The 15,849-nt window shown below is 42.8% G+C and overlaps 1 protein-coding gene across 1 annotated transcript; it reads left to right on the plus strand.

Moving 5' to 3' along the window:
* The first annotated feature begins 446 nt into the window (after window positions 1-446).
* LOC143774596 (olfactory receptor 5AP2-like) lies at window positions 447-1,412 on the plus strand. Its single transcript, XM_077262348.1, has one exon. It carries the CDS (start codon window positions 447-449, stop codon window positions 1,410-1,412), a length of 966 nt encoding a protein of 321 aa, XP_077118463.1.
* Window positions 1,413-15,849: the final 14,437 nt, after the last annotated feature.

Genomic DNA, 15,849 nt, shown 5'->3' on the forward strand with positions numbered 1-15,849 from the left:
AGAAGTGCAAAGATCTGAGATATTGGGAAATAGTCACTGGTCACCTGTGAGGCACTAGAACTTTTAACTCTGCAAAAAATTCCACTGTGACTGAAGATACCACAATGTTCGACTCCATCACATGACATGGTCCTAGAACCCGAGGGACTAGGTTGTCTGGGTCTTTACTTTGGAAAGTTGGTTGAACATTACGTTCACCAGAACTTTTAAACTTTGTAGGGTCTTTACTTTGAACAGACCATAATCCTTTGTGGTTTCCAGGCATATTAACTATTTTAAGGACTCAGACATGCGGTAGCTTGGTAAATAATGGAATTTTGTATTTCCAAATCTTGGCATATAACCATAAGTTGAAATTTCGAAATGTTTCTTTTCTACCAAATTTTACATTTTATAGCTTTTGTGACTTTTTAATACTTTTACTTTCACTACAGAGGCCGGAATCCATGGACTTCCTAAACAGGACACAAGTAACCATGTTTATCTTCTCTGGACTGACTGATAATGAGACTCTTGCTCCTTTTCTGTTTGTTTTATTTTCACTCGTTTATGTCATGACTATAATATTCAATATCGGCATCATAGCTCTGGTCTATAACACCTCCAGACTCCACTCACCCTTGTACTACTTCTTGAGTTTCCTCTCTCTCATTGACATCTTCTATTCCTTCATCATTACTCCAAAACTAATTTTTGATCTTCTCTCAGAGAAAAGGGTCATCTCATTTAATGGTTGTGCTCTACAGTTCTTTTTCTACGCAGCTCTAGGAGGAAGTGAAGATTTCCTTCTCTCCATCATGTCCTACGACCGCTATGTTGCCATCTGCCAGCCGCTCCATTATATGTCTATAATGACTAGGAGGAAATGTCTACATCTTGTTTCTGTTGCCTTCTCCATTGGTTTCTTACAGTCATCGATACAGACCAGTTGTACATTTTCTCTCAATTTTTGTGGATCAAACTTCATTGACCACTTCTACTGTGACACCCCACCACTTCTCAAGCTTTCATGCTCCGACACATTCTATTGTACCATGGTCACGTTGTTTATAGTTGGTATAGGCACTATTATCCCATTTATGACAATCATCTTTTCATATGTGCTCATAATTTCTTCAATTTTAAGCATGACCTCTGCAGAGGGCAGGAAGAAAGCCTTCAGCACGTGCTCCTCACATCTCATGTGCGCCTCAGTCTTTTATGTAACACTTTTCTTCAACTACTTACGTCCTCCTTCCAGTGTCTTTACGAGCCAAGACAAGGTGGTTGCAGTCTTCTACGCAGTGGTGACCCCACTACTTAATCCAGTAGTATACACGCTGAGGAACCAGGAGATAATAAGAGCCATAGAGAAAGCTATGCGTAATCCTACTTCAGTAGACAGGGTTTCTTTGGGAATAGGACATAGGTAGGATGGGAACTTTATCTACTGACTGAAAATAACATGGTAATACTTGGAGGGGGGATTTGTAGACTGGCACCAGCCCAGACCTCACACTGAGGTATTGGGCCAAATATACTTCACAACTAGTTTGGTGACAGATTATTTAATGTCTGGGTCCTGTTGTTTAGGGGAGAGATATTTTATTAATCGTGAAAAATTGAGACTAAAGACTATAAAGTAGGAAAGAAACAAGGTCTGATCGATCCATATCCAGTAGAGAATTGGTCATAGGGTAATTGAAGACATGGAAAGAGGCTGATGGTTTCAAATTGAAGATCTTCTTAGTAGTGGGAGGATATTAGAGACATTCCTGAGCCTAAAATAAATCATGCTCCAATAACTCATAAACCGATAAGAAGCAGCATTCAAGAACCTACAGGTAACCTGGCAAGGCACGATATATGCATAAATGCTGAAACATTCAAACTGTAGGTTGGCCTAGACTGCCGATTTCCAACATGCTTGGTTTGTGATCTTATTACCACAAGACAAAAAAAAGTGACTTAAAAATTGCAAATGATGAATTGGGCCTTTCATGTCTAGTCAGCAGGATAGTTGGAGAAGAGAGTAGAGTGAGAGAACCTGGAGTGAAGGACGAGAGTCAGGGGATAGCTTGATTAGAAGGAAGTAGCTGGCATTCAGCAGGAGACAGCTGACAGATCATTGTACGAATTAGAGATTGATGTTTTGGCTTTGACCAGTTCACCTCCAGCAGCTCAAATCACCAGGCTCAAAAGGACATTTTATGGGAACCTGAATATTCTGGGTGTGCAAAGGCTGGATCAGAGAAGTATTCACATTCTTACAGAAAAGGTAGTGTGGGAGATGTGGATTGTGGAGTTTGTAGAAATGTCTTCTTAACAATGCACCAACTTCCCTCATAACCAGTGTAGGGATTTAATGCTCCTTTGGCAACCATTATCGCTCACACAGGCAATGTCTCTGGTCCAAACAAGGAAAGTGTTATTGTTTTTATAAAACTTCAGTAGTTGCAAAAACAAAACAGCCTCTTCTGGGCAGAAAGGAATATCAGAAACAAAACAGTTCCTGCGCCAGTAAATATATGGCAGTTTGGGCACACCAGAACAGATTAAAGTTTGGAACTTGGAATCTCTGGAAGAGATCAACCATCTCTACAAGGTCCTCCCCTCTTCACAAACACAGAACAGTGAATGAGGCAACTCAGCAGCCTTTTATACAGATATATACAATAAACATCAGTTATAGATTCCCAATAATTACCATTGGTGACTCCAATAATAATACTAAAAACCAAGAGAACTTAGAGTCCAAAATACGAAAAAATTACATAATTACATATAATTTTATTCAAAATGTTACCAAAGAACAAGTATTACAAACAGGTAGTCAATAAAAAACAAAGTGAGTGATCCACAAGTACAAACAATGATCCGGGATCAAGGATTGGTAGCAGCTAGAGCATTAATAGACATGCCGAAAAACATACATATCTGACCAAATATAATCAATATATCGCCAATCTGTAAGGCTGTATAAGGCAGATAGTAATTATGATCCTGGGTTGCACCACCGCAACCAATAATATTACCGCATGTCTATGCCGTACCATAGCATAATGTGAGCATAAGGTTTAAGGTTAATTACCCATAAGTGTAGAGGGTCCCGTCCAGATCCCGGTCAGCTACCCCAATGCGCGTTTCGCGTGTGATAAATCCCGCTTCCTCAGGTTAATTATGGGTAATTAACCTTAAACCTTATGCTCACATTATGCTATGGTACGGCATAGACATGCGGTAATATCATTGGTTGCGGTGGTGCAAAGCCTGGATAGGAGAATATGGGAATTGCAAGTTCCAACCAGCAATTTTGTCAGTTCCTAAAACCTGGACCCAAGATCCGGGCCCATTAAAAAACCTCTCACCACAATCTATGCTGGAACATGCTTTTTGGGCTCATATCACCAAGGCTAACCACTTTGGTGACAAATATCTCCCATCTAGGATCTGTCCAGCTGCTACTTTATATACAGTTGTACTCAAAAGTTAACATACCCTGGCAGAATTTTTGCTTTCTTGGTCTTTTTTTCAGAGAATATGAATATGAACTTTTTCTCCACTCATGGTTAGTGGTTGGGTGAAGCCATTTATTATATAAATGGTATAGTCTCTAACTGGGTCGCTGTGACCAGTGGGGTACCGCAGGGGTCGGTATTGGGACCTGTTCTCTTCAACATATTCATTAATGATCTGGTAGAAGGTTTACACAGTAAAATATCGATATTTGCAGATGATATAAAACTATGTAAAGCAGTTAATACAAGAGAAGATAGTATTCTGCTACAGATGGATCTGGATAAGTTGGAAACTTGGGCTGAAAGGTGGCAGATGAGGTTTAACAATGATAAATGTAAGGTTATACACATGGGAAGAAGGAATCAATATCACCATTACACACTGAACGGGAAACCACTGGGTAAATCTGACATGGAGAAGGACTTGGGGATCCTAGTTAATGATAAACTTACCTGGAGCAGCCAGTGCCAGGCAGCCAGATGTTGACACGCTGAAAGACTCTGACAGCAACGTCATTCCTACACGGCTCCAAATATCAACACTACATAAACAAAAAACAACAAGTTAAAATACAAATAAAAGAAAGCAAGCCATAGGAAACGCAACCTATGTACTGCACAAGCAAGTGTGGATCACAAAAATGGGGCAAACTAAATATTTTCATTCAACCCGTTAGGGTGAATGGTATGCAGGGTCCAAATCCACCTTGTCTCGAGTTGTGCAAGGCGTTTGGACAATCCCCCACCTCTAATATTAATGTTGAGCAGATCAATACCACGTACCCTCAACGACGCCGCGTCACAGGAGTGGAAGTCTCTAAAATGTCTTGGTAATGTTTTAAGAGTGGTAACATCACAACATGTGGTTGCCGCCTGAATACCGAGAACGTGTTCTCTAACTCTGACTTTTAATTGCCTTGTGGTCAATCCAACATATATAAGGCCACAAGGGCAGGTAGCATAGTATATCACGTATCTAGATGTACATGATATACGTTGTTTGATGGTATCGTTTTTACTGCCATCAGAGTTAGAAAAAGACGAACATCGGTCGATGTTAGGGCAAGCAACACATTTACCACATGGAGTACAACCACTCCGTGCAGCGGCGCCGTCGAGGAACGTAGGCACAGTCTGACCCACATAATGACTGTGGGTGAGCTGATCCCTCAGATTCCTAGCCCGCCGAAACGTCATTAATGGATTTTTCGGGAGGAATTTCTGAATTATAGAATCAGCCTGCAGGATCGGCCAGGCTCTCTTCATGGCTAATCGAATACTAGCGTGTTGAGAATGGTATGGCGTAATAAACCTAATTTGGTTACTACCACTAGAATTAACACGGTTACCTCTATAAAGAAGGCTGTCTCGATCGGAATGTTTAGCCCGATGATAGGCCTTCTTCAAGACATGCCTACTGTATCCCCTTGCCAGAAAACGAGACGTAAGTTCGCCTGCCCGACTAATGAAGTCTTGTTCATTCGAACAGATACGTCTCAAACGCAGAAACTGACCGACAGGGATGGCCTTAATCATATGGGGGGGATGACATGATGAGGCATGCAGGAGGGTATTAGTAGCAGTTGGTTTACGGAAAATATCCGTTTGTAGCCTACCCTCCGCATCCCTCTTAATCGTGACATCCAGGAAGTCGATCCTCTCACTATCCCACACCGGGGTAAGACGAATATTAAGGTCATTGCTGTTCAAACCGGAGACAAACTGCGCAAGGTCAACGGAGGTGCCCTTTCAGACAAAGAAGATATCGTCGATGTAGCGTGTCCAAAGAAGGACACGCTCAATCGATCCCTGTTTGTCTGACAGGAAGAGGTCCCTCTCCCACATACCCAGGAACAGACTGGCATAGGAGGGCGCAAAGGCCGCCCCCATGGCTGTCCCCTGGATCTGTAGGTAGAAGGACCCCTTAAAGACAAAAAAGTTGTGCGTGAGAGTGAACTCTAGTAGCTCCAGGATGAGATCCCTCAAAGATGGAGAAAGAGTAGACGTATTCAAAAAATAACGTACAGCACGAATGCCGTCCTGATGGCGAATATTAGTATAGAGGGATTCTACATCAACTGAAGCCAACAGAGTATCACTCTCTAAACACAGTCCGTCAACCCTGCGCAGCAAATCGCCAGTATCCTTGAGGAACGAGGGCAGCAAGGACACCAATGGCTGGAGATAGAAATCTATCCATCCGTTCACGTGCTCAAGAAAGTTCCCCCTCCCTGACACAATAGGTCGACCAGGTGGCACCAATGCATCCTTGTGAATTTTCGGCAGGAGATACAGGGTAGGAATGGTAGGTTCCTTAACCACAAGTGCCGAAGCCAGCTCACGAGTAACAACCCCGCCGTCCAAGGCCCTTTTGATGATGGAATCCAATTTAGAAGCAAAAGCAGAGAGGGGATTATATGTTAACTTTCTGTAGCAGGTGGTATTATTAAGTTGTTTAAAAGCCTCCCTCTCATACATTTGCTTCGGCCAGACGACGACATTGCCACCCTTGTCAGCCGGCTTCAGCACTATATCGGGCAGTTCTTGTATATACCTAAGCCGTACCCTTTCCTCCCTGGTTAGATTATCCATCCTACTGAATTTAGGAATATTCTGGAATTCATTGGATACCACCCGGACAAAAAGGTCGATGCTGGAACAAGAGGAAAACGGGGGGAACTTAGTGGAACGCGGACGGATGGATGGAGGAATCTTACCTCCTTCATTGTTGTGTTCCTCAGCCAGTTCTTCTAGTGTCCTTATCGCCTCTTGTTCCTCCTCTGTTGGAAACAATTTATGAAATTCATCATTATAGTAGTACCTTTTGAACAGCAATGACCTAGCAAAGAGATGAAGATCTTTAATTGCCGTAAACATGTCGAACCCCGGTGTGGGTGAGAAGGACAGGCCCCTACCCAATAGTGATAGGTCAGTCTCAGTGAGAATATGTTCACTCAAATTAATTACCTTATTGTCTTGTCCTCTGGCAACAGGACCAGCAGGAGGCCCTCTCTTGTATGGATGGTAAGCATGATCCCTCAATCTATGGGAATCCCCGTAGGAGGAAAACGAGGTAGAGGAAATATCAGGCTGTCCACTAACTGAAGAAATGGAACCACTGGATGGAACTCTATGGAGATCTACGTTGCTTTTTCTCCAAAGATATACACGATTATTCAGATAATCTTTGGTGTCTCGACTAAATTTGGATATGTGATTATGCTGTATCTTCTTGACCAGCTGATCCATTGTTTTGTCTAAGTCAGATTCAAATTGAGACAACCTCTCACCAGGGCATTCTTTCTTTATCTCTATTTGAGCCGCGTCAATTGCTATATCAAGTTCTGTGATTTCTGCTGTATTAAGATTAATCAATAATTCCAATAGAGTCATAGAACAAATATTGCACGCCTCCTCCCACTTTTTCATAAATGATTCATCACTGACCACAAAAGTAGGGATAGCCCTCACACGTAAACCGCGTGGAATCATGTTGGAGGCAACGTATTTCTCCAATAGTGACTGGTTCCACCAAAGTCGTGACCTTTTAAGAAGCTGGGTTTTCATCTGCGTACATAGTTGCTCCCACGTGCGATCCACACTCTGCTGCGCACCACCCCCCCTGCACCAAAAACCTGATCAAGCTGGTTGAGCCAGACTTTTTCTCTTGCTCTGTAATCCATAATGGCCTCAATAGAACAACGTGTGCGTAACACAGAAAAAATACAACAAAATAATATTGAAGCCAGCATATTAAACAAGTAATATGAAACAAGTATGATGAACCTCAGAAGAATACAATATGCTAAATGGATAAATAGGGGCCAGCTACCAAAAAACATATGCTACAAAAGAAAGAAGAAACAGGCAGCCATATAGTCCCATAAAATTAAACTCTTTATTGAAATGCATTAAAAACACCAGTCAAAGAACAGAGGTACAACAGGGGATGCAGGTGCGCTCCAAGTGGCAAGGAAAAGCAGGCCTGAGAGCCGATCCACGGGCCGTGCTGCTAAGATGGCATAATGCTATATGACACTTCCCCATACCACATAATAGACAATCAATAGTTAAATATATTCGGGGCAAATGCCCTCGCATGGGGAGATGTAACATACAATGTTTAATGTATCAACATACCACCAGCAGATACCACGGATCCAGGGAACCGACAGGCAGGCCCGACCCCGACGCGCGTTTCGGAGCAAACCGCTCCTTCATCAGTCTCGGCCGCCTTCTCTACTACCTTCCTCAACATTGCTTTTAGGGTTTTATTGAATATTTCCATCAGACTGTCCATCTTTTGATGGTACAACTAGGTCTTGAGTTGAGAAATTTGCGCAACCATCTCATGACTTTTGATATGAACAGAGTTCCTTGGTCCATTAGGATCTCCTTAGGCAGACCCACTTGAGAAAAGATATGAACCAACTCCCAAGCTATGTACTTAGCAGAGAAGTTTCTTAATGGTACTGACTCCCGGTACTGTGTAGCATAATCCAGGACTACCAAGATATATTGATGTCCCTTGGCAGACATTACCAAGGTTCCTCCCACGAAATTCATAGCTATAAGATCAAAAGGGATGATGGGCAACGCGGAAGTGTGCCATCGGGTAGGTTGGCTGGCATTTTGGACAGGAAAGACAATAACTCAGAATTTCTCAGTGATACCCAGGCCAGTAGAATCTCTGAAGGAAATGCTTCTTGGTCTTGTCTACCTCCCGATGACCACCCAACACATGTGTATGAGCTATGTCTATCACCCTGTGTCTATAGGGCCCTGGCATGAGTAATTACTCTATTACCTCTCCCATTTGCTTGATCACTTTATACAATGTAACAAGAGTGGTGCTGGAACCACTGTGCCATGGTCGGAGGAGAGCCCGGAGGAGCATAACTAGGTGAACACCTAACTCTTCGCTAGAGCCCCTAATGGTGGGGTTAGACTTGGCTCCAGATGGATACCAGGTGCTACACCAGGATGGACCTTGGATGCACAGCAGCTGACCACCAAGAGACAGGAAGCTGGAATGGCCTCGAAGGGAAAGTTCACCTGGTTCAGGCAGGCATGGCAGGAACACAGGAGTGACAGATGCTGGCAGGGACAGCTGGGATTCAAGCATGCACTGCCACGTAAAGACAAGAACAACTGGTATACAGGGGGCACTGGCAGGTGCCATCAGGTCCAGGAAGATAAAACTAGAACAGGGGACCTGAGAACTATCAAACATATAAACAACCAGAGTATACATGTTGCTCAGGCACCTTCACATCAGGTGGAAGTACCTTACATAGTAAGTTTCTCCTAGCCATTGACTGGGGACACTTTAGTACAGCGTGCTGTTCCTTTAAAAAGGAGGGATCGTGCACCCTAAGCACAGTGCCCAGGGATCTGTGAGCATCAGAAATCGGAAATGCGGGACAGGGGCAACGAGGGTAAGTGAGTCGGTGTCCCTGCCGGGGAGGAGGGAAGTGTGCAGTAATGCAGGTGCTACATATAACAAATGTCCTTTCATGCCAGAATTAGGGAACCGACTGTCAGCCCCCTCCTACTGAAGAACCCAATTTAACACCATCAAATTTTCAATGGCATCTTTCAAAGTTAAATCGCTGAGTTGGGCAGTTTCAAAGTTTCCCTTCGACACCACCAGTTGAGGCACATTGGCTTCAGGAGAATCTTCTTCTTCCTCATTACTAGTGAGCACACGAAATGGAAGCTCATTGGCCACGATATGTGATGAGGTTTCTTTAGTTGTGACTTGGTTGTCAGACGAGCTGTCAGGCAATACCTCTTTACCCCACAAGGAAAGTCACGTTCTATAATCACAGGGTGCAACAAGTCTTTAACCACTCTCATTTCATGGAACATGGTACCACAGTTTGTGCACTGTTGTATCATGTCCCTATTGTGGCTCACAATCTGCAGTATATTCGCTATCAGTATGTTTCTGGAGTGTGGGAGGAAATCAGAGTACCCAGAGTAAACCCACGCAAACATGGGGAGAACATACAAACTCTTGGCAGATGAAGGTATGTAAAGTAGAAGCAGCACTGGCCTATACTGCAGTCCATGGACTCTGAAGGTCAATGTATATCGAACAGCTACATTACCATGGCATTAACACCTCCAGCAGATCACAGTCAATCGACTGAAGTCTCAACATCGGGTCAGACTCCTTTAGACACCTCATACGTGAGGCTTTAGTCTCATACTTTCGGGTGTCAGCACCTCTTTAAGAACCCCAGTAAGGTCACACATATCTCCCATCCAGTAACTGTCCAGCTGACACCTTACCCACTGTGTACTGTGGATCACCCCAGCACGTAGAGTATATATATATCACAGTAGGTAGAGAGCGATTAGACACTTTCAGATACTTTATCTCCTTCCTCTGACACTCATTTCTTTGAAAAGACAGGATTATATAAATCCATCATGACAGATCCTTTCTTCTGTATGAGAAGACTTGCATGGTAATGGAGGAGGAAGAAGCAGCAGGTGAGATTGATGGGTCGGTCGGTGGTTGGCAAGGCCCACTAGTCTGCATTTTAGAGCAGTGAGATTCCCACACTAAGGCATGTTGATCATGCATGTGCCGGTTCATGCATGTAGTTGTCAAATTATTGCAATTTTGCCTACTGCGTGACCGGTGTTGTTTGTGGTCGTTGGATAGGACAAGATGGTGTTTGTTCAGTTGAGCATTCATTCACATTATCACCTTACCCACGTACACTTCAAACACCAAGTATATTCCCCTCCACCATGACCTCACTTTTTCCCACTCATGTTTGTACCTTTCCCCTCTTGTACCCTGCGGTTTCACAACCTTGGGCCCACAACTGTCAGTCACCTGTCACTAAATGACCAATCAGTTTTTATTTTCTTAGATACTGTGCTGGAACAACACTGTTATACCTAAGGATTTTTAAGTGGAAATTTGGCCTTCTGATTTGTGTCTGTAACACAGGTTTATCACAAACAATTTAAAGTAGCTAATTGGCCCTCCAAGCTGCACCCCAAAATTTGGCCTAACGATTTTTAAGTGGAAATCTGGCCTTCTGATTTGTCTCTGGAATGCAGACACTGAGACAATAGTGCCAGCAAAACATGATGTCCACTTTTTATATGGCCAGAGACGTGTGACTTCGGCAGCCAATCACAGAAGACCTTATGTCCTGACGTTGTGGATGGTTTCTGCAGCCTGATTGGCTGCTGGAATCAACATACATAAAGTTAAGGAAGGAAAAAAGAAAGAGAACGCTGCTCCTCTAACCTCTTCACATGCTCCTCTAACCTCTTCACATGCTCCTCTAACCTCTTCACACCCCCACCCCCATCCACCCGTCCTCCTCACTTTTCATATAGCACCACTATCCTAGCCAATGTAATAACAAAAGCAAATGCGATGATTTATTGAACTGTGACAGACCTTGAGTAAAAATGCTCATGAAAGCGAACTCGAATCCGAATGTGTTACGTTCGTGACGAATTTGAAATTGGCGAATGTTCTTGAAACATTTTAATATTCTAATTGAGAGACTGGGGTTGATTACTGGCAGGTCCTATTGACAGAATCAGCTAAAGAAAAGACTGTCTTTATCACGCCAGAGGGTCTCTATCATCAGAAGTACGTGTCGGCATATGTAGACGACATAGTCATCTTTAGTGCTGACTGGAAAACCCACCCATCCCAGGTACAAGCAGTGCTGGATTCTCTTAGAATCACGGAGTTAACAGTGAACACAAAAAAATATGCAAGAGGACTCATGGAAGCCCAGTACTTTGGATACGTGTCCGGCCGCGGGGTTATCAAACCACAAATAATTAAGATTGAGGCCATCCAAAACTTGCCCAAGCCGCTAAGTACAAAACAGGTGAGGGCATTCCTTGGCATCATTCCGTATTACCGTCGGTTTATAATAACACAATTTTGCTGGGAGATCAGCACCCCCAACTGACCTGTTAAAGGGTAAGAAGTTGATTATGGTACAGTGGAATACTAATGTGTAGGAAGCATTCCAGGTCCTGAAGTCAGCATTGTGTGGACAGCCGGTCCTTATCAGCCCCAATTTCAGGAAAACCTTCATCATGCAGACGGATGCCTCTAACGTGAGCCTAGGAGCGGTCCTGTCGCAGGAGGTGAACGGAGAGGAACATTTGATCACCTGCAGTACAGACCAAAAGTTTGGACACACCTTCTCATTTAAAGATTTTTCTGTATTTTCATGACATGAAAATTGTACATTCACACTGAAGGCATCAAAACTATGAATTAACACATGTGGAATCATATACTTAACAAAAAAGTGTGAAACAACTGAAAATATGTCTTATATTCTAGGTTCTTCACAGTAGCCACCTTTTGCTTTGATGACTGCTTTGCACACTCTTGGCATTCTCTTGATGAGCTTCAAGAGGTAGTCACTGGGAATGGCCATCCAACAATCTTGAAGGAGTTCCCAGAGATGCTTATCACTTGTTGGCCCTTTTGCCTTCACTCTGAGGTCCAGCTCACCCCAAACCATCTCGATTGGGTTCAGGTTTGGTGACTGTGGAGGTCAGGTCATCTGGCGTAGCACCCCATCACTCTCCTTCTTGGTCAAATAGCCCTTACAGCCTGGAGGTGTGTTTGGGGTCATTGTCCTGTTGAAAAATAAATGATGGTCCAACTAAATGCAAACCGGATGGAATAGCATGCAAGATAGCTAGTAAGATAGGAATAGCTGCAAGATGCTGTGGTAGCCATGCTGGTTCAGTATGCCCTCAATTTTGAATAAATCCCCAACAGTGTCACCAGCAAAGCCCCCCCACACCATCACACCTCCTCCTCCATGCTTCACAGTGGGAACCAGGCATGTAGAGTCCATCCAATCACATTTTCTGCGTCGCACAAAGACACGGTGGTTGGAACCAAAAATCTCAAATTTGGACTCATCAGAGCAAAGCACAGATTTCCACTGGTCTAATGTCCATTCCTTGTGTTCTTTAGCCCAAACAAGTCTCTTCTGCTTGTTGCTTGTCCTTAGCAGTGGTTTCCTAGCAGCTATTTTACCATGAAGTCTCCTCTTAACAGTTGTCGTAGAGATGCATCTGCTGCTAGAACTCTGTGTGGCATTGACCTGGTCTCTAATCTGAGCTGCTGTTAACCTGCGATTTCTGAGGCTGGTGACTCGGATAAACTTATCCTCAGAAGCAGAGGTGACTCTTGGTCTTCCTTTTCTGGGGCGGTCCTCGTGTGAGCCAGTTTCTTTCTAGCGCTTGATGATTTTTGCCACTGCACTTGGGGACACTTTCAAAATTTGCCCAATTTTTCAGACTGACTGATCTTCATTTCTTAAAGTAATGATGGCCACTCGTTTTTCTTTACTTAGCTGCTTTTTTCTTGCCATAATACAAATTCTTACAGTCTATTCAGTAGGACTAACAGCTGTGTATCCACCAGACTTCTGCACAACACAACTGATGGTCACAACCCCATTTATAAGGCAAGAAATCCCAGTTATTAAACCTGACAGGGCACACCTGTGAAGTGAAAACCATTCCCGGTGACTATCGCTTGAAGCCCATAAAGAGAATGCCAAGAGTGTGCAAAGCAGTCATAAAAGCAAAAGGTGGCTACTTTGAAGAACCTAGAATATAAGACATAATTTCAGTTGTTTCACACTTTTTTGTTCAGTATATAATTCCACATGTGATAATTCATAGTTTTGATGCCTTCAGTGTGAATATACAATTTTCATAGTCATGAAAATACAGAAAAATCTTTAAATGAGAAGGTGTGTCCAAACTTTTGGTCTGTACTGTATATATTTATGTATATATATATTGCAGGATAATGCTTGTTAATTTTCAGATTTTCTTTGGGGCCCCCTGTGGACTTATAGATTTATCCTCATGGTGAATGAGTTTTATTATAAAACAGATGACAATTTAGATCTGGAGGAGAACGATCGCTCCCAATGTGTCAATACAGCAAGTCAGGCAGGTAAGAGACTCCGGTCTTTCTTATTACAGTGGTTGTTATCTAGCTGGACAAGGCTGGCCTACAAATATCTGTTTCCTGGGTACAATTATGAAAACTAGCTGTTATAGTCATAGAGGAGTGATGACCCCAAGTAACAATGTGAATGAAGAAATGTCACAAGCCCTCACATATCCATTCTAGTGTTTATACCTATGGCAGCCCCTTCATCCCTAAATCACGGGATGTCACATATCTTATGCCTCTCCTTTCCATACTATCCATATTATTCCTCTCTTGTTTCCGGAGGGATTGTGTTTCACATACTGAGCAGCAGAGCTGCATGTTCAGTGAGTAGCAGAACAGCCAAGTGACGTCTCACTCGCAGATCTGTGTTGTATGTGATACTTTACACCTTGTAATAGAGGGGCATGCCGGCAGCTGTAACTGGAAACAATATCTATCAGGAGGGATAAGAACAATGGGAAATGTAGTTCTAAAAGTAGGAAGTCAAACTTGCACCTTGTTCTGGTACCCTGAAAACAATTGTGCTGCACAGACTTGGGAAAGACATTGAAAATGTAAAATATTTACTACTGAGCCACAGTGATATCATCTGAACATTTCTTTATGTAATTTTGAAAGGCTTCTTGAAAAGTAAAGTAAGACCGAGTGATCCAGTAACTCCTATCTTCATTTAGCAGGAAATAGTCAAGTTCTGATGAAGTTTTTCAACAACTTCCGTGATAAGAAAAAACAAATTTATTGATATTGTGGAGCCCAAAGGGCATGGATGTAGGTTGCTAAAGCTTTATTACACTGACTATAATTTATACTGATACTAATACTGATAGAATTACAGAATACATGATTGTCCAATATACAATATATATGAATGTTCATCAAAAAAAGAAAAAAAAATACGTATTGGTGACATAAAAAATACTACATATTGAATATTTCAGGCATTATTGTTCTGGTGGAATAGGTAAGGAGTGACAGAGAATATTATTAGTAATGGAGGCTGTAGTGCAGCGGGGTTGGTGCAGTGTGACAGGCAGTGACCACAGGAAAGTTCACAGCAAACCTATTTAATGTCCAAACAACTCACAAAACGAACAGCACACGGTATCCTCCAGATTGCAGCCGGGAATCTAGAGAGTCCGAATCCGAAACCGGTTACCGTGGGCGACTGCACTACTGCGCTATGCCAAGGGCTTTTTAAATAAAATTTGTGGCCATGGGCCACTTGTAAGCCTTGTCCCGGAGGTAGCGGATTGCCCCACTACCATCCTGTAGTCTGCTCCAAGAATAAAAGCTCATGAGGTTTTCTTAAATCTGCCTTGGGCAAATAGCTTGCACAAGACCAAGCTACTTTTATTTTGCACTGCAATCACAGCTATGCCTGTGACTACAATGCACTCCAGCAACCTCAATATGCTTCTGTAGACATCCTGGGGGACGCATATAAAGGCATAAAGATGTTAACTGCATTGTATCTCCATATATTAAAACTCCATGTAAGTGAAGGCCATGCAGATTTGCAGACAGTGGTGGGAATGGTGGGATCTATCCCAAAGGTTAATCCAAGAACAATGAAACTTAAATATTGTTTACTGCTTGTGAGTGTAGATAATGTCACAACGTCCTACTCCCATTATGTTACACATGAGTCCGAAGAGCTTGAAAAGGGGCAGATAGTTTGCTGTTGATAGCGACAAGAACTTTATGTGACTGGTGACAACCACAATGTCCTCCTCTTATCACAACACCCAAAGGTCCAAAGAGCTTGGATATGAAGAAATAGACATTCTCCTTGGCAATTTTCAGTCTATGCTGGTTCTTCCAGCTCTAAATAGGCATCTGATATGATGGCTCACATTTTGATGTAACAATGTGCATGCCATCCGAGGCCTAGTCAGCATCTCGGGCAGCAGACATTGTGATCTTACAGCTTGCATCGCAACATGACAGCATGCACTGTGACGTGTTGGTGGAGTGTAAAGAAGGCTGGATGGGGCAGAGGACACGGCTGTGAGCTGCAGCTGTGGTGAAACAGGTGAGTGATATGAGATGTAAATTGTGTTCACCAGAATCTTTAAAACCATACAAGGTGTTTACGTTAAACAGACCATAGTGATTTCTTGTCACCAGTCTGTTTAATCATGTAGAAAGAAAGGAAATCTGGAAGCACACCAACCATTTTAAGGACCCAACCTAGATGTAACAATGTGGCAGGGTTGTCAAATCATGGGCTATTCTTTTTCTATATCTTCGGATACAGCCATAATTTTCTACATGTTTCACAACAATAACAATTATGGAATTTTATAGCTCTTGTGACTTCTTAATATTTGTACGTATCTTTCACTACAGAAGCTGGAATCC

Source organism: Ranitomeya variabilis, chromosome 5, assembly GCF_051348905.1.
Source record: "Ranitomeya variabilis isolate aRanVar5 chromosome 5, aRanVar5.hap1, whole genome shotgun sequence".
In the NCBI taxonomy this organism is placed as follows: Eukaryota; Metazoa; Chordata; class Amphibia; order Anura; family Dendrobatidae; genus Ranitomeya; species Ranitomeya variabilis.